The 25,793-nt window shown below is 40.2% G+C and overlaps 1 protein-coding gene across 15 annotated transcripts in view; it reads right to left on the bottom strand.

The window, feature by feature from the left end:
- The window catches only part of MAGI2 (membrane associated guanylate kinase, WW and PDZ domain containing 2), a 757,683-nt gene that overhangs the window by 285,883 nt on the left and 446,007 nt on the right, over positions 1-25,793 (bottom strand). For all 15 annotated transcript variants that reach the window (XM_074586071.1, XM_074590362.1, XM_074597089.1 and 12 more), the window contains one exon: positions 15,490-15,609. In XM_074586071.1, the coding sequence (XP_074442172.1) occupies positions 15,490-15,609 (120 nt within the window). The remainder of the gene's footprint in view (positions 1-15,489; positions 15,610-25,793) is intronic.

Below are 25,793 nucleotides of genomic sequence, written 5' to 3'. Positions count from 1 at the left end.
CCATATGAAATAAGGACACAATATTATAGGATTGTGAGATAGATCTTGATAAGTTTACAACAGTAGAAGGCTGGAATCCGTTTCTTAGCAAGAACCTAATGGTGCAGAATGAGGGAGGAGGCTCTTGTGGCCAAAGCGTGCAGCCAGAAGCATACTATGCGTGCCAACGGGATGTCCAAACTCAGAGCTTTAAAATTGGAATTACAGGAGAGGTAGAGATTCCTCAACAAGTATATAAGCAAGTTGTAAATGGGGTTGGCAAGCTAAAAGCCAGGGGAGATGGGAATGGAAGAGACATAGCAATCAACAAAACAATGCTGAAGTGGAATCACTTTAAGCACAGGCGTTTAAAGAAGGAAGTGTGTATGGAACAATCTTGTGGGGAAAGCTCTTGAGACTGTTCTGGTGCCTCTCTGAAATACTTTGATGCCAGTGGAAGCAGCATGGGGAACCAACAGGAGGAGTTAGAAGTCTATGTGCAGTTACAGTCATTGAGCTAATGGAGACATGATGGGATAACTCATGCAACTAAATTTCTGCAATGGCTGAATACGGGCTCTGTGGAAAGACAGGCTGTGAAGGTGAGGGGACCATTTAGACCTTTTTCTGAGACTGCAGCTGGAATGCCTGGAGCTCTGCCTGGGGGCAATGTACTGGTGCATTGGGTTATTCTTCCCCAGGTGCAAGACTTTGCATTTCCTTTTGCTGAACTTCATGAGTTTCCTCTCAGCCTAATTCTCCAGCCTGTCCAGGTCCATCTGAGTGGCAGCACAACCATAGAATCATAGAATCAGAGAATGGCTTGGGTTGGAAGGGACCTTAAAGATCATCTTGTTCCAACCCTTACCTTCCACTAGACCAGGTGGTTCAAAGCCTCATCCAGCCTGGCCTTGAACACCTCCAGGGATGGGTCATCCACAAAAACCATCTGGTGTATCAGCCACGCACAGTTTTGTATCATCTGTGAACTTGCTGAGGGTGCACTTTCCCATTGTCTAGATCATTAATGAAGGTGTTTGCGGAACAGTATTGGCCCCAGTATCAACCCCTGGGATACAGCACTTAGTGGCTCACCTCCAACTCGATTTTAAACTACTGATCACAACCCTCTGGACCTGGCTGTTCAGCCAGTTTTTGATCCACCTCATTGTTCACTTATCTAATCCATATTTTGTCAGCTTGCCTATGAGGGTGGTGTCGGAAACAGCGTCAAAAATCTTACTAAAGCCCAGGTAGAAAACATCCACTGCCCCCTCCTTATTCATAAAGCTAGTCACCAGATGATCTGAAGGGGCGCTTCCAACCTAAATGATTCTGTGAATCTGTGATCTTGAGGATGACAGTTTTCTAGTCTGTGCCAGACAAGAAGAGTAGACAGACTGTGGCAATCTGTCTGTCAGATAACAGATAGATACTGTAATGCCAAAGTGATTGTCACTGAGCGATATCAGGTTAACTGATATGAGTAAACCTGGAACCTGACCCCTACCTATCAAACTTCTTTTGCAATCCTAGGGAATTTTAGAGCTGACTTTATCTAAATTTATGCTCATCAGAGCTACTGAGCTAGCTCGTGTCTTTATCTGTACCCAGTGGACTAAAACATTGATGCATTTCACCATCGCCTGTTTAAAGAGGACCCTCAGCCCTGGAGTACAGTCCCTATTCTGCTAAGGACCCCTTCTGGGATCTTAAGCAGGTCTTTAGCTGTGTAAGAGTGTTCACCTCAACTATTTAACTCCCTCAGCATGTGCCCTGTAATTTAGTGCACCCAAAGTTAAGAACTGAAATTCTCAATATAGAGAACAGAGAGAACCGAATGCCTCCAGGGGGTGATTAAGAGCATTGAGTTAACTATTTAACGTTACATAGTGTGAATAACCTCTCAATCACATGCTGTTTTTCCTGGTGAATTCCTGACTCATTCACACAATGAAAATGTACAGAATGAAAAAGTTCAGTGAGAAAGATGGGTATTCAATATTTATTTTTATCTGAATGCTGTGTGTCTTCATAACACATATCATGCAAACATTTGCAGTTGATGAAGTAGAAGTGCTGTGGAGAATTTTTTTATTCCCTAATCAAAAAAACAGAAATAAAGCATTGAAATTACCTGGTTTGTTTTACCTTCTTCTGTCTTGATGACTTATGTGGAATGGTACTTCTGAAAGTAAATGCTGTCTCACAAACCAATATATTACTGTGCACTCTCAGAATAAGGAGTGGAAAGAATGAGATAAAGCAGCAAAGGAAAGTAATTATTTTGTAAATTGCAGTTCAGCTGCATGAAGACCACTATAAAAATATATCACTACACTTTGCCCAACACTTTTTTTTTTACAAATAAAGATTTTACTGACAAGCTGAAAAGTTATGGCAGTGCTGAAAACAGTGGAAACTGCAACCTGCAATTAAAACAACGGAAGACGCACACACACACACACAGAGTTCATATCTACATTAACAGTATTCTGTAAGGACAAAGTATTTCTAAGGGGAAAAACCCGTCTTGAAAAATTTACTGTCTATGTAATGCAGGTTTCTTCCTGAATCTCGCTTACCTAATTGGATTGCCACACTTCAGTAGAAGGGTCTCTTGAGTTCATGTTAGCTGTCATCATTGGAAGATACTATAGAAAAATTAGGCTCTGTACAAGCCATGTGCCATTAAGGTAAACACTCCAAACACATGCTCTATATACATAAGATGAGGAGCTGATGAAACATTCAAAAACCAGAATGATTTTCCTAAAACATCCTTTAATCTTATGCCTGGAGTGACTTTCTTTTTTTCCCTGGGTGACTTTCACTCACAAAATCACTAGTACCAAGAGTAAAAAAAAAAATTAGGATACAGTATACTACTCATAACTGATTAAAAAAACAAACAAACAAACAAAAACACATACAGAACTGTGTCAGCCCAAGCCTCGACACAGAAGATAACACCAACTCTTCACCTCGCAGACCCTAAAAAATAATTTCTCCTTGTTTCTCTAAGCTTGCAGTAAGGAGTGAGGCAAGAGAGTTACTAAGCCATAGTCAGCTCAGCCTCCTCGTGACACAAAGCACCTCCTGCTGACTGCATTCCTATCAGAGGTTTCTGCCTTACCCTGAAGTACAATCCCAGTAAAGAAAAGGCAACAGCCCCATCCCTCCGATGGATGGCAAAACAGGATCTTTGCTTTACCCTAATCAACCAAGTGTACTCTCTTCATCTCTAGGTTCTTCCATTAGCTAAAAGAACCCACCCTGACACTGCCAGTGACCCCTCAAGTGTGGGGGTTCCAACGAGATAGCAAAGCCTGGGGACTGGTACTGCAAAGGCACTGCCAGGTAGGGTTATGAAGGAATTTGTTAAATAGTGCTATAGGGGGAATTCCTTTATTTCCATCACTGTGATTTGCTTCCTTTCTCTTTCAGCTAAATTTCACCACTGAGCATATAATCACTAATATCTTCTTACTATCTGTCCTCTTTCATATTTTTTATAGCCGAATCAGTCAGAGTTTTAATTTGAATTTTCATTGATCAAGAGATTTTTATCCTGTCTCAGACAGAGAAGCAGAGGTTTTCCAAAGATAATAGCAATTTCAGTAGCCTACAGGAGACTTTATCTCTATTTCTCTTAGCTGCAGAGTTTTTATGCTCAGCAGACTAGTATCCAAATACAGCTGGGAAAATATGACAATGAAACATGTGCTAAGGTTTACCAACACAATTACTTGCAACCAAAATCTCCACAGGGAGGTTAGAGGGAATTTTTCTCAGAGGACTCTCAATTATGAAGTTATAACAGCCAGCGGCTTTTGGTTGGGTCTAACTCATAAAGCAAACTTCTGTCTGACATATCCCAAGTGTCAGCTTAGTGAGGAGGATACTGCTTCCCGTGGCACACTCGTTGTCCACCTGGAGCAAGTGAAGAGCTCCTCGAAACAGCGGTGGTGCAGGATCTGCTCCACAGCCTGTATCCGCTGCCCTGGGGGCTCTGACAGACCTTGCACATACTGGGCAAGGGAGGAGCAAATACTTGCACCTTCCCCCTTGCCTCTCTAGAAAAGTCTTTCAAAACCTTATCATAGAAAACTGTAAATGGGGTGTTTTGTGACAGTAAGCAGCCTGTGCAGCCTACTGTAATATAAAAAAGGTAAACTAGCTTGCTCTAGAATAAACCTTTTGGGGTTATTACGAACCAGATTGAATATAATTCTTTTTAACGGAATGTGTTAAAAATGCTGACAATAACATTTTTCCATACCAGAAGCTGTGCTTTAACATTTTTTTAGGCGGGAATTAACTCTCCAAGTGAAGCTTTAAGCTGTGAAATCATTCAGCTTCTCCATTTGTATATGGTTAAACTAATACAAGCAGGCAAGAAGGCAGCTGTGAGCTACACTGCTCCCAGGCCTTCCCAGTGATGGGACCTTCCACTTCCTTAAAGTAAGAAGACACTGCACTCCCAGTCATAAGACCCATTTAATCACCACTGTATTTGCCTATTTTTTAAACTCTTCTCTGTTTGCCACTCTTTACTAATTTACCAGCACCATTTTACTCATCACAGCACTCACCTCTTCTCCCTTCCTTACTTATTTTCTATACTTTCTTTACCTTCCCACCCACGTAACTCCTGACTCAGCTCAGCATTTGCTTTCACCTTTCTTGTTCTTCCTAGCACCAGCTCTTATAAAATCATCTCTTTGTACCTCCCTGTTGTTGAGGCTGGAAGGGACCTCCAGAGATCACCTCATCCAAACCCCCTGCTCAAGCAGGGTAATCTGGAGCAGGCTGCCCAGGACTGTGTCCAGACTGCTTTTGAGTATCTCCAAGGATGGAGACTCAACAACCTCTCTGGGCAACCTATGCCAGAGCATGGTCACCCTCACAGTAAAAAAGTGTTTTCTGATATTCAGATGGAACCTGTGTTTCTGTTTGTGCCCATTGCCTCTTTACCTCTTTCAGACTTCTTTCATACATCTCTAAGTGTTCCTGTGTACAGTTGGGACAGCAATCAAATCGCTGGTCCGTGGACACCCACAACTTGACCTTATGCTACAGTTGTCTCTTTTTTTTCCCTTGTGCTTCCCTTACTGAGTGCTTTCATCTATTGTCCTTCATCTCATGCTGCAAGTGCAAATTCCTGAGGGAAAGGGCTCTGTTTTTATTTCTGCTTCTGCAGCACCTAGCAAATAGTTCCTGGTCTATGCCTGGGGCTCCCTGACACCATGTAGATACAAATAGCAACAAGAAATAAGGTCGGTTTGGTTCTTTCTTTTAAAGCTTCTATAAACTCTATGCTTATTATGCGGAAGCATTTATATGCAGAGAACACAAAGGAAGAGAAGAACTGTGTCATTCCCCTATGGTCAACCTTAATGTCTGTGGAAGACCCTGCAAATGTGTCTGTCCATGGACAGGAAGGGTATTTGACTCCCTATCACCAATTTGAAAGTTCATTATTTTTATCAGGCACACCACTATGCAACTCGGACTTAAATCTTTTGTTTGTTTGTTTGTTTCCTTTGTTTTTATTGTAGATTTTTTGCTTGGAGTCCAAAATTCGGTGATGGACTATATGCAATATAATTTGGGGGTGAACTAAGATCAAAGCAAGGTTTTTGTCTTTGCATTCCTCTGATCTTCAGCAGCCTTGAAGCTCTAAACTAGGTCAGATATCAACATGGTGTGGTCATGGTGAAGTCACATCCTATCTCTTCCTACTGATGACTGAGGGAGCTTAGACACAGTTAAATGAGTCTGGAAAGACAAATCTAACTTGTGAAAAGCCACTCAGTTTGCAGATGCTGTGGCACCTCTTCTGCACCATGTTCAGTGCTGGTGCACAGAATACGTTGCATTTTCCTTGTGCTGGCATAGGTTTCTTCTGCCTCAGTAGGATCTTTTAAAGTGTATTCTATATTCCTGGTTTTTTTTTTTTTCTGTATGCGTGGCATAAAATAACTGTAGATGTAGGTCATCAACTGGGCTATTATATTTCATTCTCTACCAGCATATTTGACCTTGATTTCTGATTGTATCTCCATTACCTTTACAAGAAATACAAGGGAAGCCTTCCATTGGCTAAAATACCCTATGGATCTATTTATTCTTTCATTTACACAAGGTAAAACAGAGTAATTATATTTGAAAACAGCATAAACCCAATATACGGATTACACCAGAAAGGTTTTGTTTGGTTGGTTTTAGTATCTTTAGGTTGTTTTGCTTTGTTTTGTTTTTAATCAGAAACTGCCTTGCTTTGAAACACAAACACTTCTTTTAGTGCTTGGGTTTTGTTGGTCTTTTATCTTGTTTTAATTAGCTCACTTGGGAAGTAATGTAACACTATTGCAGAAAAAGCTGTATCAGTAGCCGAATCCTTCTTTTCAATTAACCATACAAATCCAGGCCCTCTTCTCACACTTATACTGCATTATTCCACACTTGGCACAATCTGCTTCTCTCAATGTCCTTCATTATTTTAAGGTCATCTTGATAGTAAACAGCCCTTTCCCTTGTTTTGTGCCAGCAGGCGCCAAGATGCACACTTTTGTTCACCCGTCTGGAGTCCACCGTAGCAGCCATGACCAGGGTTGCATGCAGTACTGCCGAGTCCTGGGATACCTCACTATTGAAACAGTAATCGAAGTGAGACTTCAAAAAACCACAACTCCTCCCAAGGCCATAAAAAGGAATGTTTTATGAGTTGCTGCAAAGCAATTTCTGCTGAAAAAATAGAAATACAGAAACTAGAATCCAATCCTTGCTAGTACAGAGAGGCCTTATCCTGGTTTTATGGAATGTTGCGCAAACAAGGTGAGACTCTAAGGGTCGGTTTTCCTCCCAGGGAACTCCTCACTACAGGCATCTCAGGGAGGCAGAAGCACGGACAGGCAACCAAGGAGAAATAGAGGAATGTTTCCTGGATGCATAGGGCAGAATTAGGAAGGCCAAAGAACAGCTAGAGATAAAATTGCTGAAGGACATCAACATCAACATGAAAGATTTCTACAGCCAGAGTGGCAACAAAAGGAAGACTGTGGGAAATGTGGGCCTGCTCCCCAATGTCGTAGGTGACCAAGTGATGGAGAACATGGAAAAGCATAACTTGGTGAGGGACTCAATGTCTTCACTCTTTCAGCCTTTACTGGCAAAGTCTGCTGCTCACTCACAAGGTCTTTCAGGTCTTTGCTTAGTAGCAAAGACTGGCAGAGACAGATACTACCCATTGTACAGAAGGATCAAATTAGGTACTAATTAGGTCAGCTGGACATATGAAAATCCATAGGACTGGACAGGATGTATCTGAAGGTGCGGGGAAGCTGCCTTAGTGTTATTTTGGGACCATGTTCTGTCATGTTTGAAGAGCTGTGGTGATTAAGGGAGAAAAGACTAAAGGCGGCAGTTGTTAAAACTATCTTCAAAGAAGGCAAGAAGGATTTATGGAACATAGAAAAAAAATAATCATGGGATTCATAGGAAAATGTTGATAGGAAGGTATTATGGAAGCTTCAGTATATCTTGTTTTTAGAAAATAAAACTGCTTCAATATTTTTTGAAAATTCTGAGGTTAACAAAATGTAAAGACTTGTAGCATTGGGGATTTTATCCAAGTGCTTTAGGAAGAACCTCCCAAACTCTTTTTGGACTGCAGTTTATGCTATTTAGCAGAATACAATTTGCTACAGGAAGGTGATTGTTTCTCATCAAAGCTGAATAATGAGGAATATCACAAATAAATTGTGTAGTATCCAAAAGGATATAAAATCAAGAGGAACTTCATAATGGCATAACATGACAATCGCACGTAAACTGGATATGATATAACAAACATTGTGCCTTTCCAGTAATGTATTAAAAAATGGAGGTCTCTGTAACTGAGCAATGTAGCTAAACATTTCTCCAGAGCAATGACACATCACTATGATTTGTAATTGGAGTGCTAAATTCTTTAACATCTTTTGTAGTAACTACAGATAAATCTGCCTTATTAGTGTGATATCCTGATAGCTCAGGCTGTACAGAGTTTGACAGTGTTTTTCTAATAGTCTGTATTTAAACTAAAAAAGTACAATACATACTGCAGTCGAAGTTCAGTTAGAACGTATCTGAAATGCACACATTAACTGTTTGTGATCTGTTTTATTAAAAAAAACACATTCAAAACCTAATGTGTCACATAGGCAGCATTAATAAATACTATACTGAAGTAGACAACACTATACTACAGCCTTTAATTAATACCTCATCTAGTGCAGGAATATTTCCACTAATAACTATTTTTAAATTTCATAAGAGATGAAACTTGGATCTCCACTTATGGAGGTTATTCTAACATTTAAATCACACCAGTATGAGAAAATTTGTTCCCTATATTAAATCCAAACGTTCGCCTTTTCCAGATTCATCACATTAGCCCTGGTTACTTATTTGCCCAACTTTGAATTATCTTTATTCATCCATTGGGTTCACACATTTAAATTCTCTGAGCTTCTCAATCATTACTCAACAAAGCTCTATCTGATGAGTTCTCTAAATGTATTCCCTACAGCTCTCCTGGTAATTTGCATTAGTTTTGTCTGGACAATTCAGTTTGTTAATACTTTTCTAGTTGTGACTGCACAGAATTGTAAAGAATAGGGCAGGTCTTGGACTCAGCTGACACATGGCCAACCCAGCTCAGCAAAAAACACAATGGCAAAGGTCGCTTCTTGATTTCTCCGCAGGTGAGATCTTTTTGGTGCTGATCTAGTTTTAATATAAAATAAAATACACTGACAGTTGTTGCAGTGAGCCTGTTTGAGCAGAAAGGGTTTCTGGAGCACACAGACAAATATATAATATGTGCTCTGTGGCACCTAGTCCCGCTCTACATCCTGGGAACACACATGATGCCTGGGGAACATACATCCACCTGATTTCCTTAGGAAAATTACCAGATGATGTAATTTTAAGCAACCCTGAGCTGACAATAAATTGCTGCATGTGGTAGCCACAGAACACAAATCAGATGAACTGAATGCCCATGCGCGCTTCTGCTGAGCTACACTGCACTAGCCAGCCGACTTATGGGTTCTACCAAGCCCTGTGCGGCAGTGGATAGTCTCTAACCTTGTGCCCGACACATCTGTCTGAAAAAGTATTGCACATCAAGTCAGGGGGAGTACCAGCCAGCACCCTGGGATGGTCAGCAATAGCAATACTGCTCTGGCCACCTAGCACCCTCTACTTAGGCAGCAGAGCTGTCTGGCAGGCCAGGCGGGGAGTTCGGTCTGGCAGCTGACTGCATCACAGCTCTGTTTTACTAATACAGAACAGGCACAAGAACTCAATCAGACCATGAAGTCATTGACTGTATTTAACATTTCTTCTCTTATTTTTTTGCCCTAAATGTTCATATATCCACATTTACATGTTCTCTGAATACGGTGGCGAGAAGTGGACATGTCGTATTGATATGGGATCTACCACTTCAAAAGGCACTTTCAACAGGTATGTGATCTTTATTATAAAGTATCTCATTTCATTTGTCTATGCCCTTGAAAACCCTTTCTGCTGTTAAAAGACATGGCTTTTGAAGGACTACTTCTATTTTTATCTATATACATCTACCCTCATGATTCCTCTGTTTTCCATTTTAAATCAGAATACCTCACTAACTACTGTGTTTAGGTCTTAGGAGTGTAGCATTTTATTATGTTAATTTTGATTGATTTCTTTTTTATCCCTTTGCTGTAGAGTGCTCAGGATGTCCTACTTATAAGGGGACACTGGGGCCAGACTCTTCTCAGTGGTACCCAGCGACAGGACAAGGGGCAACAGGCACAAACTGGAACACAGGGAAATACCATCTTAACATGAGGAAAAACTTTGTTATTTTGAGGGTGACAGAGCCCTGAAACAGGCTGCCCAAAGACGTTGTGGAGTCTCCTTCTCTGGAGATATTCAAAACCTGCCTGGATGCATTCCTGTCCAACTGGCTGTAGGTGAATCTGCTTTGGCAGAGGAGTTGGGCTAGATGGTCTCTGAAGATCCCTTACAACCCCTACCATTCTGTGATTCTATGATTCTGTGATTCTATGAATGCTGCATACAGTGAGTAGGTGGAATTTTGAATTTCTTACATTTTTTTACATGGAAGAATGGAATCAGAGCTGCTGGAATCAAACACCACCTCTTTATAAAACCATTGTCACCACAATGCAGTAATTAAAAACTCCATTTCCTACATGGAGCAGTCCTTAACTCGTATTTTAAATTTACAGATAGTAAAATGAAATGTTAATTGAAAATGCATTAGCTGAACAGAAGGGTTTAGATCGTTCAGAAGGTTTTAGGCTAAATTTGTTTTGAGAGATGGAATGAAAGCATATGCAAAACTTAATGTCTTCTTAGGTATGAGGCCTCTCTGCAGGTGAATGGAATCAGAGCACCTCCCGGTGTTGCTTATGTGCCAGTGTGTGGGAAGTCTCACCAGCAAGACCACAGCTTCAACCTGCATTCGCTTTCCCATGGGAGCTCATCATAATGGTGACACAACTGAAAACATGTGATCTAAAACAACTGTAAGTTTTGTGTCCTCAAATAAAGTAACATAGAACACTAAGGTTTTACCAATGGGATGTATTCAACCTTTTTGAAAAAGACTTAGTAATTACAGAGTTCTGGAATAATAAGGAAATTCCAGCTAACATTCACCCTTCTGCCAAAGAATACTTCATCAGTGAAAAAAAAAATAAATGGGTGAAATTCTGTCTCCATTTAGGCCAGCTGGAATTTTACCATGGACTTCAGTGGGGCCAAGGGAAGTCCATGATCACGTAAGTCATTAAATAGCTTCAGTGAGCTTTGAATTTTAAACAGTGAATGAATTTGAGATAATTCCAAACAATCAAACAAATGATAAAAAGTGGACTTTTGACAAAATTAACGGCACAATAACTAAAATTATTGCTTTTCATGGGATAAAATTAAGGACTATTCTTACATTAATAGTAAATAAGATGTCGTTTATAAAACAACTGTTATGGAGCTCTTCTGAGGCAAACAAAAATGTGATAGAAAAAAGAGAGTTCTACTTAGTACATTATTCATAGGTGTACTGGTTGAATTCACTTATTTTCATAATTTTGCCACATCCTTAACAATTATGAACAAGCATTTCTATGTTTGCATTTCCTACAGAGTTCCATGATGCTAAAATCCCTCTTGCTTTTGTGTATTTGAAATGCATTTATGTCCTTACGGATTATCAACAAACACGTTTCCTTTTTCTTACGGTATTTATACAGTGAACAATTCTTGTTATTTCTGGTACTGCTGCTGCATATGTCACTTTTAAAAGGCAATTCTACCCACAGCATACATTACTCTTACACTTTTACATTATTAATACTCCATAATGATGTCTTACCATAACCTTCAATCATGTGCCTTAACATATCTTGAGCTTTGGAAATAATATTGAAGCTGTTACATTTCTGTTTATGAGCATTGGCATTCTTAACAAATATGTATTTCGAGTACATTTTCAGTCTACTGATATGCTATACTGGCTAAGAAATCGTGCTGATCTAATAAGGAGATGGGAACAGCCTTTGAAGTCAGAGATCCATGAAGTCTCCATACAAGTTTTGGCGTATCAGAGAGAGGACAGTATATTGAGCCAACTCTCCTATTGGAGAAGTCGTAAAAGACAGCAAACGCATATACACACAGTTTGTCTGTTCACCACAGCTTTGTTATTCTGCATTTTAGAGATTTGCACATATTATGCCAATTCTGACACCATCTATGAACTTCCTTCCAGAAACTGGGAAAGGAATGTGGATTATTTTGCTGGGACACATCCTCCTGTGCTACACGAGCCTGCGTAACAGAGGCAGGTGGCTTTCACTCTGCACAGGAACACTTCTTCCTCTAGTACAGAGCTATGGTTATTTTCCCTTACCCCAATATCTGTGTTGTTAACAAGTTTTATCTCCAATTAAATTATCACTCTGGGCCAAATCAGAATTCCTTTAATCAGCGCAGTGAATTGGAATTCTGCGAAAAAGAAACAAAGTGAAACCTTTAGGAGTTGGCTGCACTATTATGCAAAGACCTCCAAATAAATGAGTTTGGTGTGCTTCAGGCAAACACTCCCTGCCCCATTGCAGCGTGTTGGTGGAATTCACTGAAATTGTATTACAAATTAAGAACTCAATGACAATCTCACTGAAGTTAACGTGACTTGGACTGTTAATCTGAATGAGAGCGGAAGTGAGACTTGTATTTTTCTTTCTCCCATTCTGCATTGAATAGTGTCACTTAGATTACCTTGGAACTTTAGCACAGGTAAGCTGCAAAACGTGCAGCAACAATCTGTGTTCTATTCCGTGTGTTTAAAATAATTCATATCTATAAAGATAGCTTTGTCTTTCCAGCAGTTGCTCAAAAAGGCATAAATAGAAAAGGTCAAAATAGTAATGGATTTGGTCCTACTGAAAGCAAATATTTTCATATTTGCAAAAACGATAAAAAAAGAGATTTGTAGAGTTTTTATCATGAACATATTGTTGCTTTTCTACAGCACTTTGGAATACTACAGTCATTCACAGTTGTGAAAAGAGCGATAGACAAAGAAAGGCGTACTCAAAGCCCAAGTAGTAAGGAGGTCGGAGACAATCCTATTTCTAATTCTGAAGCTTTTACAACTTACAATTCTATTTTAAAACTCAAAAAATAATGTGTGCTTCAAAAAAAGAAAAAAAAAGAGCTATAGAATCATACTTTTCTAAGAATATATACTGATTTCACTTTTAGATTATATCCTGTCCAGGTTGGACTCACAACTATTATTTACTTGCACCAGAACAAAAACTTTATGATTGTTTTCACTGCTTTTCTTATGACTATGAGAAAATATCCCCCCTCCCAACACTACTGAATACTATAATGAACAATACAAAGACTCAGTGTCAGGAAGGTCTCCACTTGGCCTCCTTCTCCTCTGGTTTACCTGGATGTTTCTGATTCTCTTTGGAATTCATACAGTAGAAGGTAAATTCACTGAACCAACCCTTCTAGTCAAGAAGTGGTGAAAAAAACCACAGATGCACACAGCTTGTCTTTTAATCTCAACTAAATGGAAATCCCTTCTTTAAAACATTTTTCTGGAAGAGACAAACTGGTACGTGGTGGCCGTGGTTAGACAATCAGCATAGATTGACTCAGCTAAACTATAGAAACTTAACTAAATATGGAATGATTTTTTCAAGACAAAAAAAATAAATAATAAACCTGCAAACCAATCTATTAACATTGTTTCAGAGGCCTGATAACCAGTGCTGGTAAGGAAAGAAAATTTACCTCCCAGAACATGCATGCTCATGTAAGTTGCTTGATCTATGGTAGGATTCAAAAATCATCTTCTTTTAGTGGGGTAATTGAAATTTTCTTTGCTCTGGTTGGTATAATTGTCAACAGTAAACTTAATCACTGTAGACTTAATGTGCTCAGGAAAACTTGTGACGGAATGATTAGCAAAATCCTTCCCTGAGGAAGGTACTACAGTCATGAGGAATTAATCAGGAAACGGGGGATGTAACTTTGCAAGGTCATGTCCAAAAGTCTTTGTTTGGGAACAGGAGAAACAGTGTCTGTAAACTACGTATATTTTCTAATGTTTTGCCCATTATTTGCCATAATACATAGACAGATAATATATTATCTGTTATTTGTCAGAGTGCACATCTGGTGATTGGGAAACCTGGAATCAAAGACAGAATTTATGCAGAAATTGTTCTGTTGAGTTTATTTTGTTTTGCATTTAGTTTATGACTTCTTGGCTTCGGTGAACTTGTCATCTGTGATCAGCGGATGACGTGACAGACTTTTTATAGTCACAACTTCGGACCTCTCTTCAGCTAGGTCCTCAGCTGGTTGAAGGAGCTATGCAGACTTCCCCAACCAATACTTCACCTTGCTGTCCACTCAGCTCTGGTAGCTGGTATTAAAAGACACCTCTCAGTATCCCTCGAGGGACAGAAGAGCACTGTGAATTAATTTAACCTAGCAGTTCAATCTCTACAAACTTGCTACAAACTAATGAAATTACATGGTCAAGCAATGACAGACTTGGGCTACACTGAAGCTCCCTTAATGTTAGTTTCAAACACCTCAGGTAACAAAAAGACACTTCAAGAAAGGCTTGTTATTTAATGAATCTCTGATAAACGTAAAATCGTGGTGTTGTAGTTGCATTAATGTTTACGTAACTTCTATCATTAGGTGTCAGACAGTGGGGAAAAAGTAGAAAAGGAAAAGACGATATATTTTCCTTTATTTGACCTTCTTTAATGGAAATCTTTCTCACAAGTTCTGTATTGATATAACTCTTTATGAAAATTTATTTGCTTTCCAATGGGTACTTTGTGCTGATTAGGTGAGAAAGGATTACCTTCTTTCCTGCTATTTATAACACAGCTAATGATTTTCTTTGGGGTGAATAGCTTCTTATTTATCTTCAGATGCTTTCCTTGACAGGGACAAAGTCAGGACAAAAAGGTCTTCATTGCTTCTTTTGCTACAAGGTAAAAATATGGGCCTGCTTCCTGTAAACGGTTCTACTCAGCCAGGTATTCTCATATGTATGGGTCATATTTTTCATATAAAGGGTGTTCCCTGTCATTTTGGAGATTACAGGAAAACACCTATGCATTAGTTATCTGAAATACTAGTGTATTTCTAAGAAGCATCTGGTTTAAAACAGCATAGCATTATTCTGGTTTTATTAAAATGCTGTGCTGTGTAACTGCCCTTCCATTTGTAGTAGTTTCACTTTCGGGACAGCTGTGTTTTGGAAAAGGTTTAAAATCAGATGAATCATCAGTTCTCCTGGGAAGCACCGTTCTGCAATAAGCTGCTGGCTCTTTGCCCCATATACAGACATTTTCTAATACAGTCATTAGGACAGTACCTATCCCTCTGTCATATTACAAAATTAATGAGTTCTTTTCAATAACTTTACAGAGCCCACGAGACATGACATCGCAAATCCCTCCTGTTTTACTTAAATAGTGAGGTTTCAACCTCTGATACAGATTGGTATTTGCAGGATGACACAGGCAAAGGAAAAGCGTCAGCCTTACAACTGATTTCTGTAGGAGACTTTGTTTGTTCTGTGTTAGAAAAGCAGCTGTTTCTTGAAATTTTGTGGAAACCTCCTCCAGTATTTGGCATAAGAAGCTAGCATTTCCTTCCTGCAAGTGCAATGTATTTTCCTGTTTCTCTTAACCACTGTAATATACCAAAATTACAATGAACCCATCTGCATTTAGCTTTTACATATGAAAATATTTTCATAATTGCCATATGGCTCTTCACAAATTTCTGATAACAGCAGCAATGACACATTTGTAATGGGATGTCCCAGTACAAATCCATCAAATTAGAAAAAATCATAATGTAAACATGAGAGAGATTTAGCAGTAAAAGCGTGCTTACCTTCATATGTTCCACTTTCTAGGAGAGCACCACTTTTCTCCAATTCCATAAAATCTTCAACAGTGATGAAAATATAGTCCACACCAGGGACCTCCCCCTCCTTATGTGGCCTTGTGGTGCCTAGTAACGAGACGAAAGACACACTGTCAAGTACATGAACTAAATGCACATGAACATTTCTGCAAGTTTTGGAAAATCTGCAAAGTACATTTTACACACACATTTACAAAGTAAATTTTACAACACATTCTATAGCACATCCGCCTTGTGAGGATGTCTTTCAAAACCATATAGCGACATCTGTTGAAGCTGACAGAGGTACATGACATACATGTTTAAGATCATGCCAGATGCTCTCTGGATCCATATTATTTATTCTCACTAATGAAAATGTATCACACTTCGACCCTTTTTATGTTACTAGAAAGACCCTCAGTGACACCAGGCATTCAGAGGTAACAACAGAACTTTGATGTGTATTTTCTATGCTTCAAACAAAGTCTTGTCTGCAATTAATCTGCCTCCTGATTTTTTAAACATTTATTTAGTACACAATCTGTAAGTAAGTCTGTAAGGGTTACGTTCACATTGCTTGTTTCAATGCCCTAAGTGGACTTGATAAGTGGTTAGGCTTAAGGGAATGAGTGATTCAAATCACCTGCTAACCATGCTGTCAAACTGCAAAGGTGCTTTTATTTAGTTATTGCCTCTATTGTCATCTCTAGATGACAGAACTCCATAAATGCTGACAGACAGTATTTCATACATGCTGAGAAGTGACTCGGCTTAGCTAGCAGAAGTTGACGTGTTAACAGGGAAGCATCTGAATTTGACCTAATTTCCTAATGGTCCAGTTTATTGTGGTCAGGCTACCCCTTCTTTGACCGAAAGCACTAAATAAGTCTCAAAACTCCACTTGGAAATGAGAGAGTTTTAGGTCCTCTGAGTCTTAGAGTGTTTGAAACACCTCAATAAATCAATTCTTTATCAATACTGTAGTGACTCCATAACACTTGCAGGGTTTGGTTTCAAGACTGTTGACACTGGGAAGTGCCTAGAAACCAGATCTTCCACTTCCCGGACAAAAGTTAAACATTATGATATTGTGCAAAAGACACCGTCTCTTCCTCAGTTATTACTCCACCACCTTAAACACTGTTTTGTGACTCTCGTATTATGCAGTAGTGATTCAGACATCTCTTCAGGTCAGCTAACATAAAATCTATTTAATCTACTTTTTTGTCTATTATTCAGGCATCTGCATTTAAACCTCTTGAATCATTTTGTGTGAGACTCGTGTTAGATCAAGAAAACTAAGTGTAATTGTCTACATTTCTGCCACGTGAAATGGCTATTCAGCTGCCTACCTGCTAAGAGCTGAATTCAGTTGGCCATACGCAGGTCTCTGTGGGAAGCCTCAGATGTCCATGTAAAGCTAGTGGATATGCAAAGGACGAAATATCCCTTGCATTGCCCCAAATGCACAAGATTAACGTGTGCACTGCCCAAAATGCAGCTGCCTTAACCTCATACTGAATCCCATTCTATAGCTGGAGTCTAACGGAGACTTCTGTGCAATGAAGAGCACATTAGAAGTGCCAGGTTCTCTCCCAGTGATAAAGACAGGACTTCCATGCTCTCAGCGATTCCTACTGGCCAAAGCACCGGATGGCCTTCAGACTTGTCCAAACTCCTTGCTTTCAGTGGAGACATAGAGACACAATGGTGCCTCAGTTAGGTTACCTGGACTGTGTCTCATAGACACCTTTCTCTCCTCACAGGCAGCCTGAATGTCTACAGCGAAGACTGAGAAGCTAATATTTCTGTAGCCAACACCAAGGAATATGTTTTGATAAATCTATAAGATACCTTCCCTCATTTGTTTGATTCCAATCCTCTTTTCATCTCAACATTTAAAATTAAAACTCATCTTATTTGGCTATTTATTTCTGGAAATTTCATATTTGTCAAAATGATTTGTTAAGATTATTACTATTGTGTTTCAGGGATGGTATGGTTAAAGGAACCAGACACTTGTAGTGTCCATAAATATGTTGAATTTACTCCCCATGGAATATCTGACCCCTGGGGATACAGCAGCATCCTCAAAGATCTACAGCCCTTTGTGAGAACTGTGCAGAAGCACAGGGATTCTGGCAAGCCCCCGAGCTCCTGGGAGCTCCGCTAGCAACACAGGCATCAGATGTTTGATCTGCATGCTTTCTCCTAAGAATTTTTCACTCCCAAAGTCTATTGACAGGAACTGTCTCTTCCTCATAAAACACAAGAGACAAATAAGCTTTGTCAAATCAAGGCTATGTTGCTCCGAGACACGGCACAGCGAAGAAACTGGCGCATTAGATGAGTACCTCTAACTTATGGTTTCTTCAATATTTTTTTATGTAGCCAAACTAGGATTACCAGAAGTTTACCAATTAGACAAAAATACAAGTTACATAAAACGTGGAGGTAAGCCCTGCTTTGAGTACAAAGTTGTACCAGGTGAAATACTGAGCTCCCTCTCAACCTGAATTTTCAGTGATTCTATGATATTAATTGTTAATACAATGCAGATTGTTTTAAATGCATGGATATTCAACAGTCGCATTCAGCAAGGATGACTGCAGTCTCACAGGAGGTCCAAAACCAGACTCAGTTATCCCTGTGTTTCTCTACTTTGGTGTCGTGGTTTGGGCTGGGCTGGCCACTAAACATACGACAGATGCTCTCTTTATATGCCAGATATCTGCTAGAAGCGGCCACTCTCTGAAAAATATGCTGTTAATTTCAGAAGGTGCAGTTAGCTAGAAGAGACTTAACTGAAAAGTAAAATTACTGAAAAGGAAATTGGTTCTGTTTTACCTCAAACCAGGTCATTTGGTCACTGTCTTTGGTCTACTTGCCTAGAAAAGCGTAATGGACTACATTTCAGATTCTGAATCCCTCTCTTAAATTGGAAGCTAAAGACCAGACCTTTCTGCCCTTATATGACTTAGTCTTGTTCTTTCGGATATGGTACATACATGAGAATGTTTGCATATGCCCTTCATTATGAACTGAATATTCTGTCTAATCTGCTTCCCCTATTTCAAATGAAATACGTGGTCCAATTATAGACTAATTCTGTATCCTTAACACACAGCTTAACTCTAGCCTGTCTGCTCTCCAGTCGAATTGCTCATCACCTATCCCCACGTGTACGGCAGCCAGGAGATGCCCTGTATTTAGAGCTGCAGATGTAATCACTATCTTGTTTTATGACACTCCAAGATTTCAAATAGTTACTGTTTCACTGTTACTGTGATTTCACTTCAAGATGAAACTAATGGATTTTTGTGGCAAAACCAAAAGACCCAGAACTCCACTTTAGAATCGCCAGTGCGCTGCAGTGCACTGCAGCTACTTAATTAAGTCTCCCTGAATCTCAGTTCCCCGCTGATTTTTCTGGGCTACTGAATAGCTACTGGTAGTCCTACAGCATGGTTTCCTTTCTCCATTTCTCTTGCACCCCATGGTTTCACTAGGTATCCCAGCATGGAGATGAGGGATCCTTTCTCATGAAAGTTGAATTGAAATGGGTAAATTACACAAATGAACCCTTTTAAGGAAAAGCAGATTTTCTAGAAAATTTCTTGCCAGTTCTACCTATATCTGCTATGTCTGTCCTACAATGCCAGCAGGTAATAGGATCACTCAGACGCTAACACGGAAGGTTCCACCCTCTTTTCTTACAATCCTTAGGGAGTTTGCTCCAAGAATTCTGCATTGTATGGTATACTGAGGGTGGTACTCCCGTAAGATGTCAACTACTCACTTCCTTCAAAAAACGGAGAAAAGAGCAAACCACGATCACGAGTTGCATGTGTTCAGGGTGACTCTTACACCAGGTACAGCAGTTTCCATCCCCACCAGAACTTTATTGCTCTCGATAAAATCTTACGGAGTCCCATTTCCCTCCTGCATCTGTTCTCATTCTCTCAGCCCAGAGGACCTGAGATCTTGCAATGGTTAAAGCAATTCCCTAGCTAATGGAATAATCAATAGTTATTGCCTCTTTACTCCTTCAACCTGGAGGAACTGAGTTGCTGCTATTAATACTTCTGCCGTCCTTTATACCTTTGTGTAAGCACCATAGCGTTTGCAATGTGCAGGTTTACAGACTTGGGAGGCAGTTACTGGAGAACCTTAAAACACCCATCAAGGTCTGAACGTTGAGGTCTATATACAGGAATCTTATTGACTATAGGCAATTTTTCTTTTTCCTTGCTTTTAATCTAATGTAGAGTTACTACTCTTAATAAATTTTGTCTTTAACTACATTCATATAGCCAGATAAGCAAGCCTAAGAGCTATGGTGATTCAAGACTTAAAACAAAGGATTAATTCCAAGTCTTATATTTTTACAGAAATATAACACCTCTCGTTATACCGCATCAAGGCTTAATAGGACACACTTGCTACGGCTTATAATATTTAGCCTTTTATTAATGTAAAATGAAAATAGGAACCTAGTTACCATTTTGTTACCATGGTAACGTATGAAAAAATAATCTTTGAATTCCACAGTGAAAGAACATGATACTTTTAGATCTTGCAGGATCAAAACTAGCAAGAGATATCTGCACTATGCATATTTATGACAAATGCAATCTATTGCTGCTGTTGAACAGAAGACAAAAGAAGTAACTTGCAAGTAACCATGAGCAGTCCATACAAGCAAGTGCCATCACACATGTAGGTACCCTAGAAATTACAGGAGCGTGGTCCACAAAGTCTGGACTGATACTGACTTTCTTTGATCTCATGAGCGCTGCTTGCATCATTCATCAATTTGCTCTCAAAAACAACATTAAGGTCATTCACTGAGCAACTACTTCATCTGGCTTTGTAACTTCAAGATGGGTAGTTGGCACAATTTAGAGATATTTGAGCTATGTGGCAGATCTTTTTTTTTTTTTTTTTTTTAAAAAAAAAAAAGACCCTTTGCCTTTGCAGCTTGTTTCTTGTTCTGTTCTACAGGAGAAACATGGTGATTCACCATACTTCAGTGCAGGCTTTCCATGCTCAATGTTATGTTATATGATGGTGCTGTGTTTCTGGAGAGGAGTTAGGTGCTGTTTACATAAATAGCCTTTGAAAGAGCATTTTTCATTTAACTGACTATAAGGGACCTGAGGGTATAAATTTAGACACCTAAGAAATTTTTAAAATGAATAAGAAAAGGACTGTGTTAATTCAATAGCAGTAAACTATTTTTGAAATACTGTTTATATGAGCTTGGGGAACAATAAATAAAATGTAACATGGAAGTTTTCATAGAATCATAGAATCATAGAATTGTTGAGGTTGGAAGGGACCTTTAAGATCATCGAGTCCAACCTTTAGCCTACCCTGACAAAAGCCACTTCTAAACCATGTCCCTAAGTGCCCCATCTACCCTTTTTTTAAACACCTCCAGGGATGGTGAATCCACCACTTCCCTGGGCAGCCTATTCCAATGTTTAATAACCCTTTCAGTGAAAAAATGTTTCCTAATATCCAATCTAAACCTCCCCTGACGTAACTTGAACCCGTTTCCCCTCGTCCTATCACTTGTCACCAGGGAGAAGAGGTCAGCCCCCATCTCTCTACGACCTCCTTTCAGGTAGTTGTAGAGGGTGATAAGGTCTCCCCTCAGCCTCCTCTTCTCCAGGCTAAACAACCCCAGCTCCCTCAGTCGTTCTTCATAAGGTTTGTCCTCCAGACCCCTCACCAGCTTTGTAGCCCTTCTCTGGACACGCTCCAACACCTCAATGTCCCTCTTGTAGCGAGGGGCCCAAAACTGAACGCAGTACTCGAGGTGGGGCCTCACCAGTGCCGAGTACAGGGGGATGATCACTTCCCTAGTCCGGCTCACCACACTATTCCTGATACAGGCTAGGATGCTGTTGGCCTTCTTGGCCACCTGGGCACACTGCTGGCTCATATTCAGCCGGCTGTCAACCAACACTCCCAAGTCCTTTTCTGTCGAGCTGCTTTCAAGCCATTCTGCCCCAAGCCTGTAGCGCTGCATGGGGTTGTTGTGTCCCAAGTGCAGGACCCGGCATTTGGCCTTGTTGAACCTCATACCATTGGTCTCAGCCCATCGGTTCAGCCTGTCCAGATCCCTCTGCAGAGCCAACCTACCCTCAAGCAGATCAACACGCCCGCCCAGTTTAGTGTCATCTGCGAACTTACTGAGGGTGCACTCAATCCCTTCATCCAGATCATTGATAAAGATATTAAAGAGAACCGGCCCCAGCACCGAACCCTGGGGGACACCACTTGTGACTGGACACCAACTGGATTTAACTCCATTTACCACCACTCTCTGGGCACGGCCATCCAGCCAGTTTTTTACCTAGCGAAGAGTACACCTGTCCAGGCCATGAGCAGCCAGTTTCTCCAGGAGAATGCTGTGGGAAACAGTGTCAAAAGCTTTGCAAAAATCCAAGTACATAACATCCACAGCTTTTCCCTCATCCACTAAGTGGGTCACCTTATCATAGAAGGATATTAGGTTTGATAGGCATGACCTGCCCTTCACAAACCCATGCTGACTGGGCCTGATCACCCTGTTCTCCTGCATGTGCCGTGTAATGGCACTGAGGAGGATCTGTTCCATGACCTTCCCAGGCACCGAGGTCAGACTGACTGGCCTGTAGTTCCCCGGATCCTCCTTCCGGCCCTTCTTGTGGATGGGTGTCACATTTGCTAACCTCCAGTCAGCTGGGACCTCCCCGGTTGTCCAGGACTGCTCATAAATGATACCAAGTGGCCTGGCAAGCACCTCCGCCAGCTCTTTCAATACCCTTGGGTGGATCCCATCCGGCCCCATAGATTTGTGCACCTCCAGGTGCTGAAGCAGGTCCCTCACCATTTCCCTTTGGATTAGAGGGGCTTCATTCTGCTCCCCATCCCTGTCTTCTAGTTCAGGGGTCTGGGTGCTCAGGGAACAACTGGTCCTACTGCTGAAGACTGAGGCAAAGACTTCATTAAGTACCTCAGCCTTTTCCTCATCCTTGGTCACTATGTTGCCGGCCCTATCTACTAGAGGACAGAGATAATCCTTAGTCCTCTTCCTATTGCTAATATATTTATAGAAGCTTTTTTTGTTGTCCTTGACAACAGAAGCCAGGTTTAGCTCCAGCTGGGCTTTGGCCCTCCTGATTTTTTCCCTACATAGCTTAACTACCTCTTTGTAGTCGTCTTGAGTGGCCTGCCCTTCCTTCCAGAGGCCATAGATCCTCTTTTTTTTCCTAAGTTGCAACACTAGCTCCCTGTTTAGCCAGGCCGGCCTTTTTCCCCGACGGCTTGTCTTCTGGCACATGGGGACAGCCTGCTCCTGCGCCTTTAAGACTTCCTTCTTGAAAATCATCCAGGCTTCCTGGGCTCCTTTGCCCTGGAGGACTGCCTCCCAGGGGACTTTGTCAACCAGGCTCCTGAAAAGCCCAAAGTCCGCCCTCCGGAAGTCCAAGGTAGCAGTTCTGCTGACGCCTCTCCTTGCTTCTCGCAGAATTGAAAACTCTATCATTTCATGGTCACTATTTTTTCATGGTCACTATAGTTTTATGTTGACTGCTAGCGCAGATTAGAAAAATGGTCAGTTCATGTAGTGTTCAGTCCAGATTTCCATTATTAGTAAAAAACTATAGAATTATTAACACTGGAAGAACTCCAGGGTTGGAAAGCTCTACACCAGTTTGTACAGGTAGGAGAACAAACAGGAATTTATATGCCTGTCTTTAAATCTCAGCATCCAACTACACAATTACAATATATTAAGTGCTTATTTGGGAACAAGGTGCTCAGTTTGAAAATAGTTCTACTACTTAGAAGCACTGAATCGTCACAGTCTCTGTCCAGCCCTGCTACTCTGAAAAGCAGGAAAGGTGCTCTCTCAATATTTCTTGTATTGCTAACTCCATGGAGCTATGCATGACAGAAAAAGAGGCAAATTTACTTATTTGTCAGCATAGGAATATTAGTTAAAAATCCCAGAACTATGACACGAAAGACTCAGAAAGGTGTTCTGTGCTCAGTACCATAGACACATTGTCAAGAACACTTCATAGTAAATCATCTGTAATTCACAGTAAACAATGTGTATTTTACAGTCTTTGGCAAAATTACAAGATAATAATATAGTGTTCTGTACAGTCTATATCAGGAGAGTCAGGAGAGCAGAAGTAAAGGCTTTAGTCCCTGCACGGTCCAATACCTACTGACAGACTTTTTGCCCAAGGTTTATAGGCATATTATAAATATTTATATTATTACATTTTTTTAATTGCATGTTAAGGGCAAACACGGCACACCTCTTCACTATCCAAACACCTTTACAGCTATTTAGCTGATTTGCATTTGGATCCACAGGTTGGTTCCTACTGCACGAGGTAAATACAAAAGCAGAGGTGTGTCTTTGCCACAAGGATTTATGGTGTGAATGAAGGGCACAGTAATAACCGAGCCCTTCTTGCATAATCATCTGCTCCTGGATTCATTTTCCAAATGTATGGAAGCGAAGAGGGCCTTATTGTGTTTATTTGTTCCAAATATAACAAAACAGAAAGAGGAAAAAAATCTTGACTATATAAAGCCCTTTTATTAGGCATTCTACTGAAAATTTGTTCTGTAATTCTGCTCTGTACAACAGCTTGCTGCGGAAAGCGGTACACCAGGCTGTCATACATTACAGTAGCTGGAGGGATCCCTCCCGCAGAAACAGACTGCTAATCTTTAATAAACTTCAGCTGAGCCCTTGGTACGACCTTGTATACATTTTGCCTTAGAAAAATTCAACAGTGTTTAATTAGCTCTTTTGTTTGTTTGCCAAATTACTCTGGGACACTATTACTGCGAGGAACTGAAATGTATGGGAAATTATACCTATCTTGTCAAATTACTAACTGCATTAAGCAGAGAAACACCACATTCATCTTGATCTACTGAATTCCCAGCTGAAGAGAATAATAAACATAATTTTCAAGTAAAGTGATTTTAGATGTGCTATGAAGCAGGAAGCTTCAAGTGCTTATGATACTTCTGATAACAACAACATAAACCACAATGGCATAAGCCCCTTCTTGCCAAGGGTCATGAAGAGGAAAAGTTTCTTCCTCTTTCTAAGTGTGTAATACCAGCAATTTGTCTGATGTAGCCCCATAAAAATAATTGCAGAAGTAAAGGAATGAATTCCAGATTCCTGAAAATGTTTTTCAGGGGTGATAGTTTCAAACTGTATCAATGAGCAGGTTGTTGGCAAACGTGGTCCTGAAGAAGATCTCCGGGTTAATCAGTTCAAACACCACTAGCAAAGGTGCTAAATGCTCTACAGAGAGGCAAACCCAGGCATTTAGCAGGTGCTGAGTTGTGAGACTGCAGCATTATTTGCGACATTACCTGTGCACAGAGAGAAGACTCAGGCACTACTTGGAAGAAACTGTGTTTTTGCTATCTCCAGGATTTTCTGAACAAGTTTTAGTAGAAAGGGAAAAGTACTTAGCCATACTTCACAGAACTAATAGTTTCATTTCTGGGTGTTTAATTCATGTGAATTAAAAGGAAGTTTTCCAGTCCCTGTGCATCATCAGTATTCACTGATATTAGCAGAAATAATAGACTAACTACATGGCTCAATCCAGTATCCACTGAAATTAGGTGGAGAATTTCGGTCATATCAAAAGAAACCCTTAAAAAAACCCAAACACCTGACCCATGGTTTTAACACTTTCTAGTATACTTTAGGATTAATTACATTGCTTCTTACATCTTTGTTTTTCCTGAAGAAGTAAACCGTAAGATTATGAAAAGCAGCCTTAAGGGACTGTGTACTAGGTGGTAGTGCCCATGTTCTGTAATACCACATAATTATTGGGACAATATATTTTATACTGTAAAACAGGGGCAGTGACTTCCTGGATTTGAGATCTACAATGCACATAGTAACAGATAAGCACGTTCTTTATGGAAAGAATATGCATTCAGCCCATGGTTCTTTAGATTTTCACTTTTTCTAAACTTCAGACGTACGCATTATGTAAGCTAGATAAGCTCCTGCCTGGTGGTTAGTAGAATTATTACACTATAGATGCATATATCCTTTCAAATACTTTTTTTTTTTAGATTCAGTATGCCTTCAGTAGCTTCCGATTAAACACAGCCTGGGTATTCTATTTGTTCTTTTGGTTTTGGGCAATATGACAGACACTGTACAATGTGCATAAAAACAGATAAACAGATAATTCATGCAGTTTAAGAATTAAGTCATACTGGAGCTGAACAGC

Source organism: Larus michahellis, chromosome 1, assembly GCF_964199755.1.
Source record: "Larus michahellis chromosome 1, bLarMic1.1, whole genome shotgun sequence".
Taxonomy (NCBI): Eukaryota; Metazoa; Chordata; class Aves; order Charadriiformes; family Laridae; genus Larus; species Larus michahellis.
The sequence above is the reverse complement of the archived record's forward strand: the minus strand, read 5'-3'. Positions and strand labels throughout refer to the sequence as shown.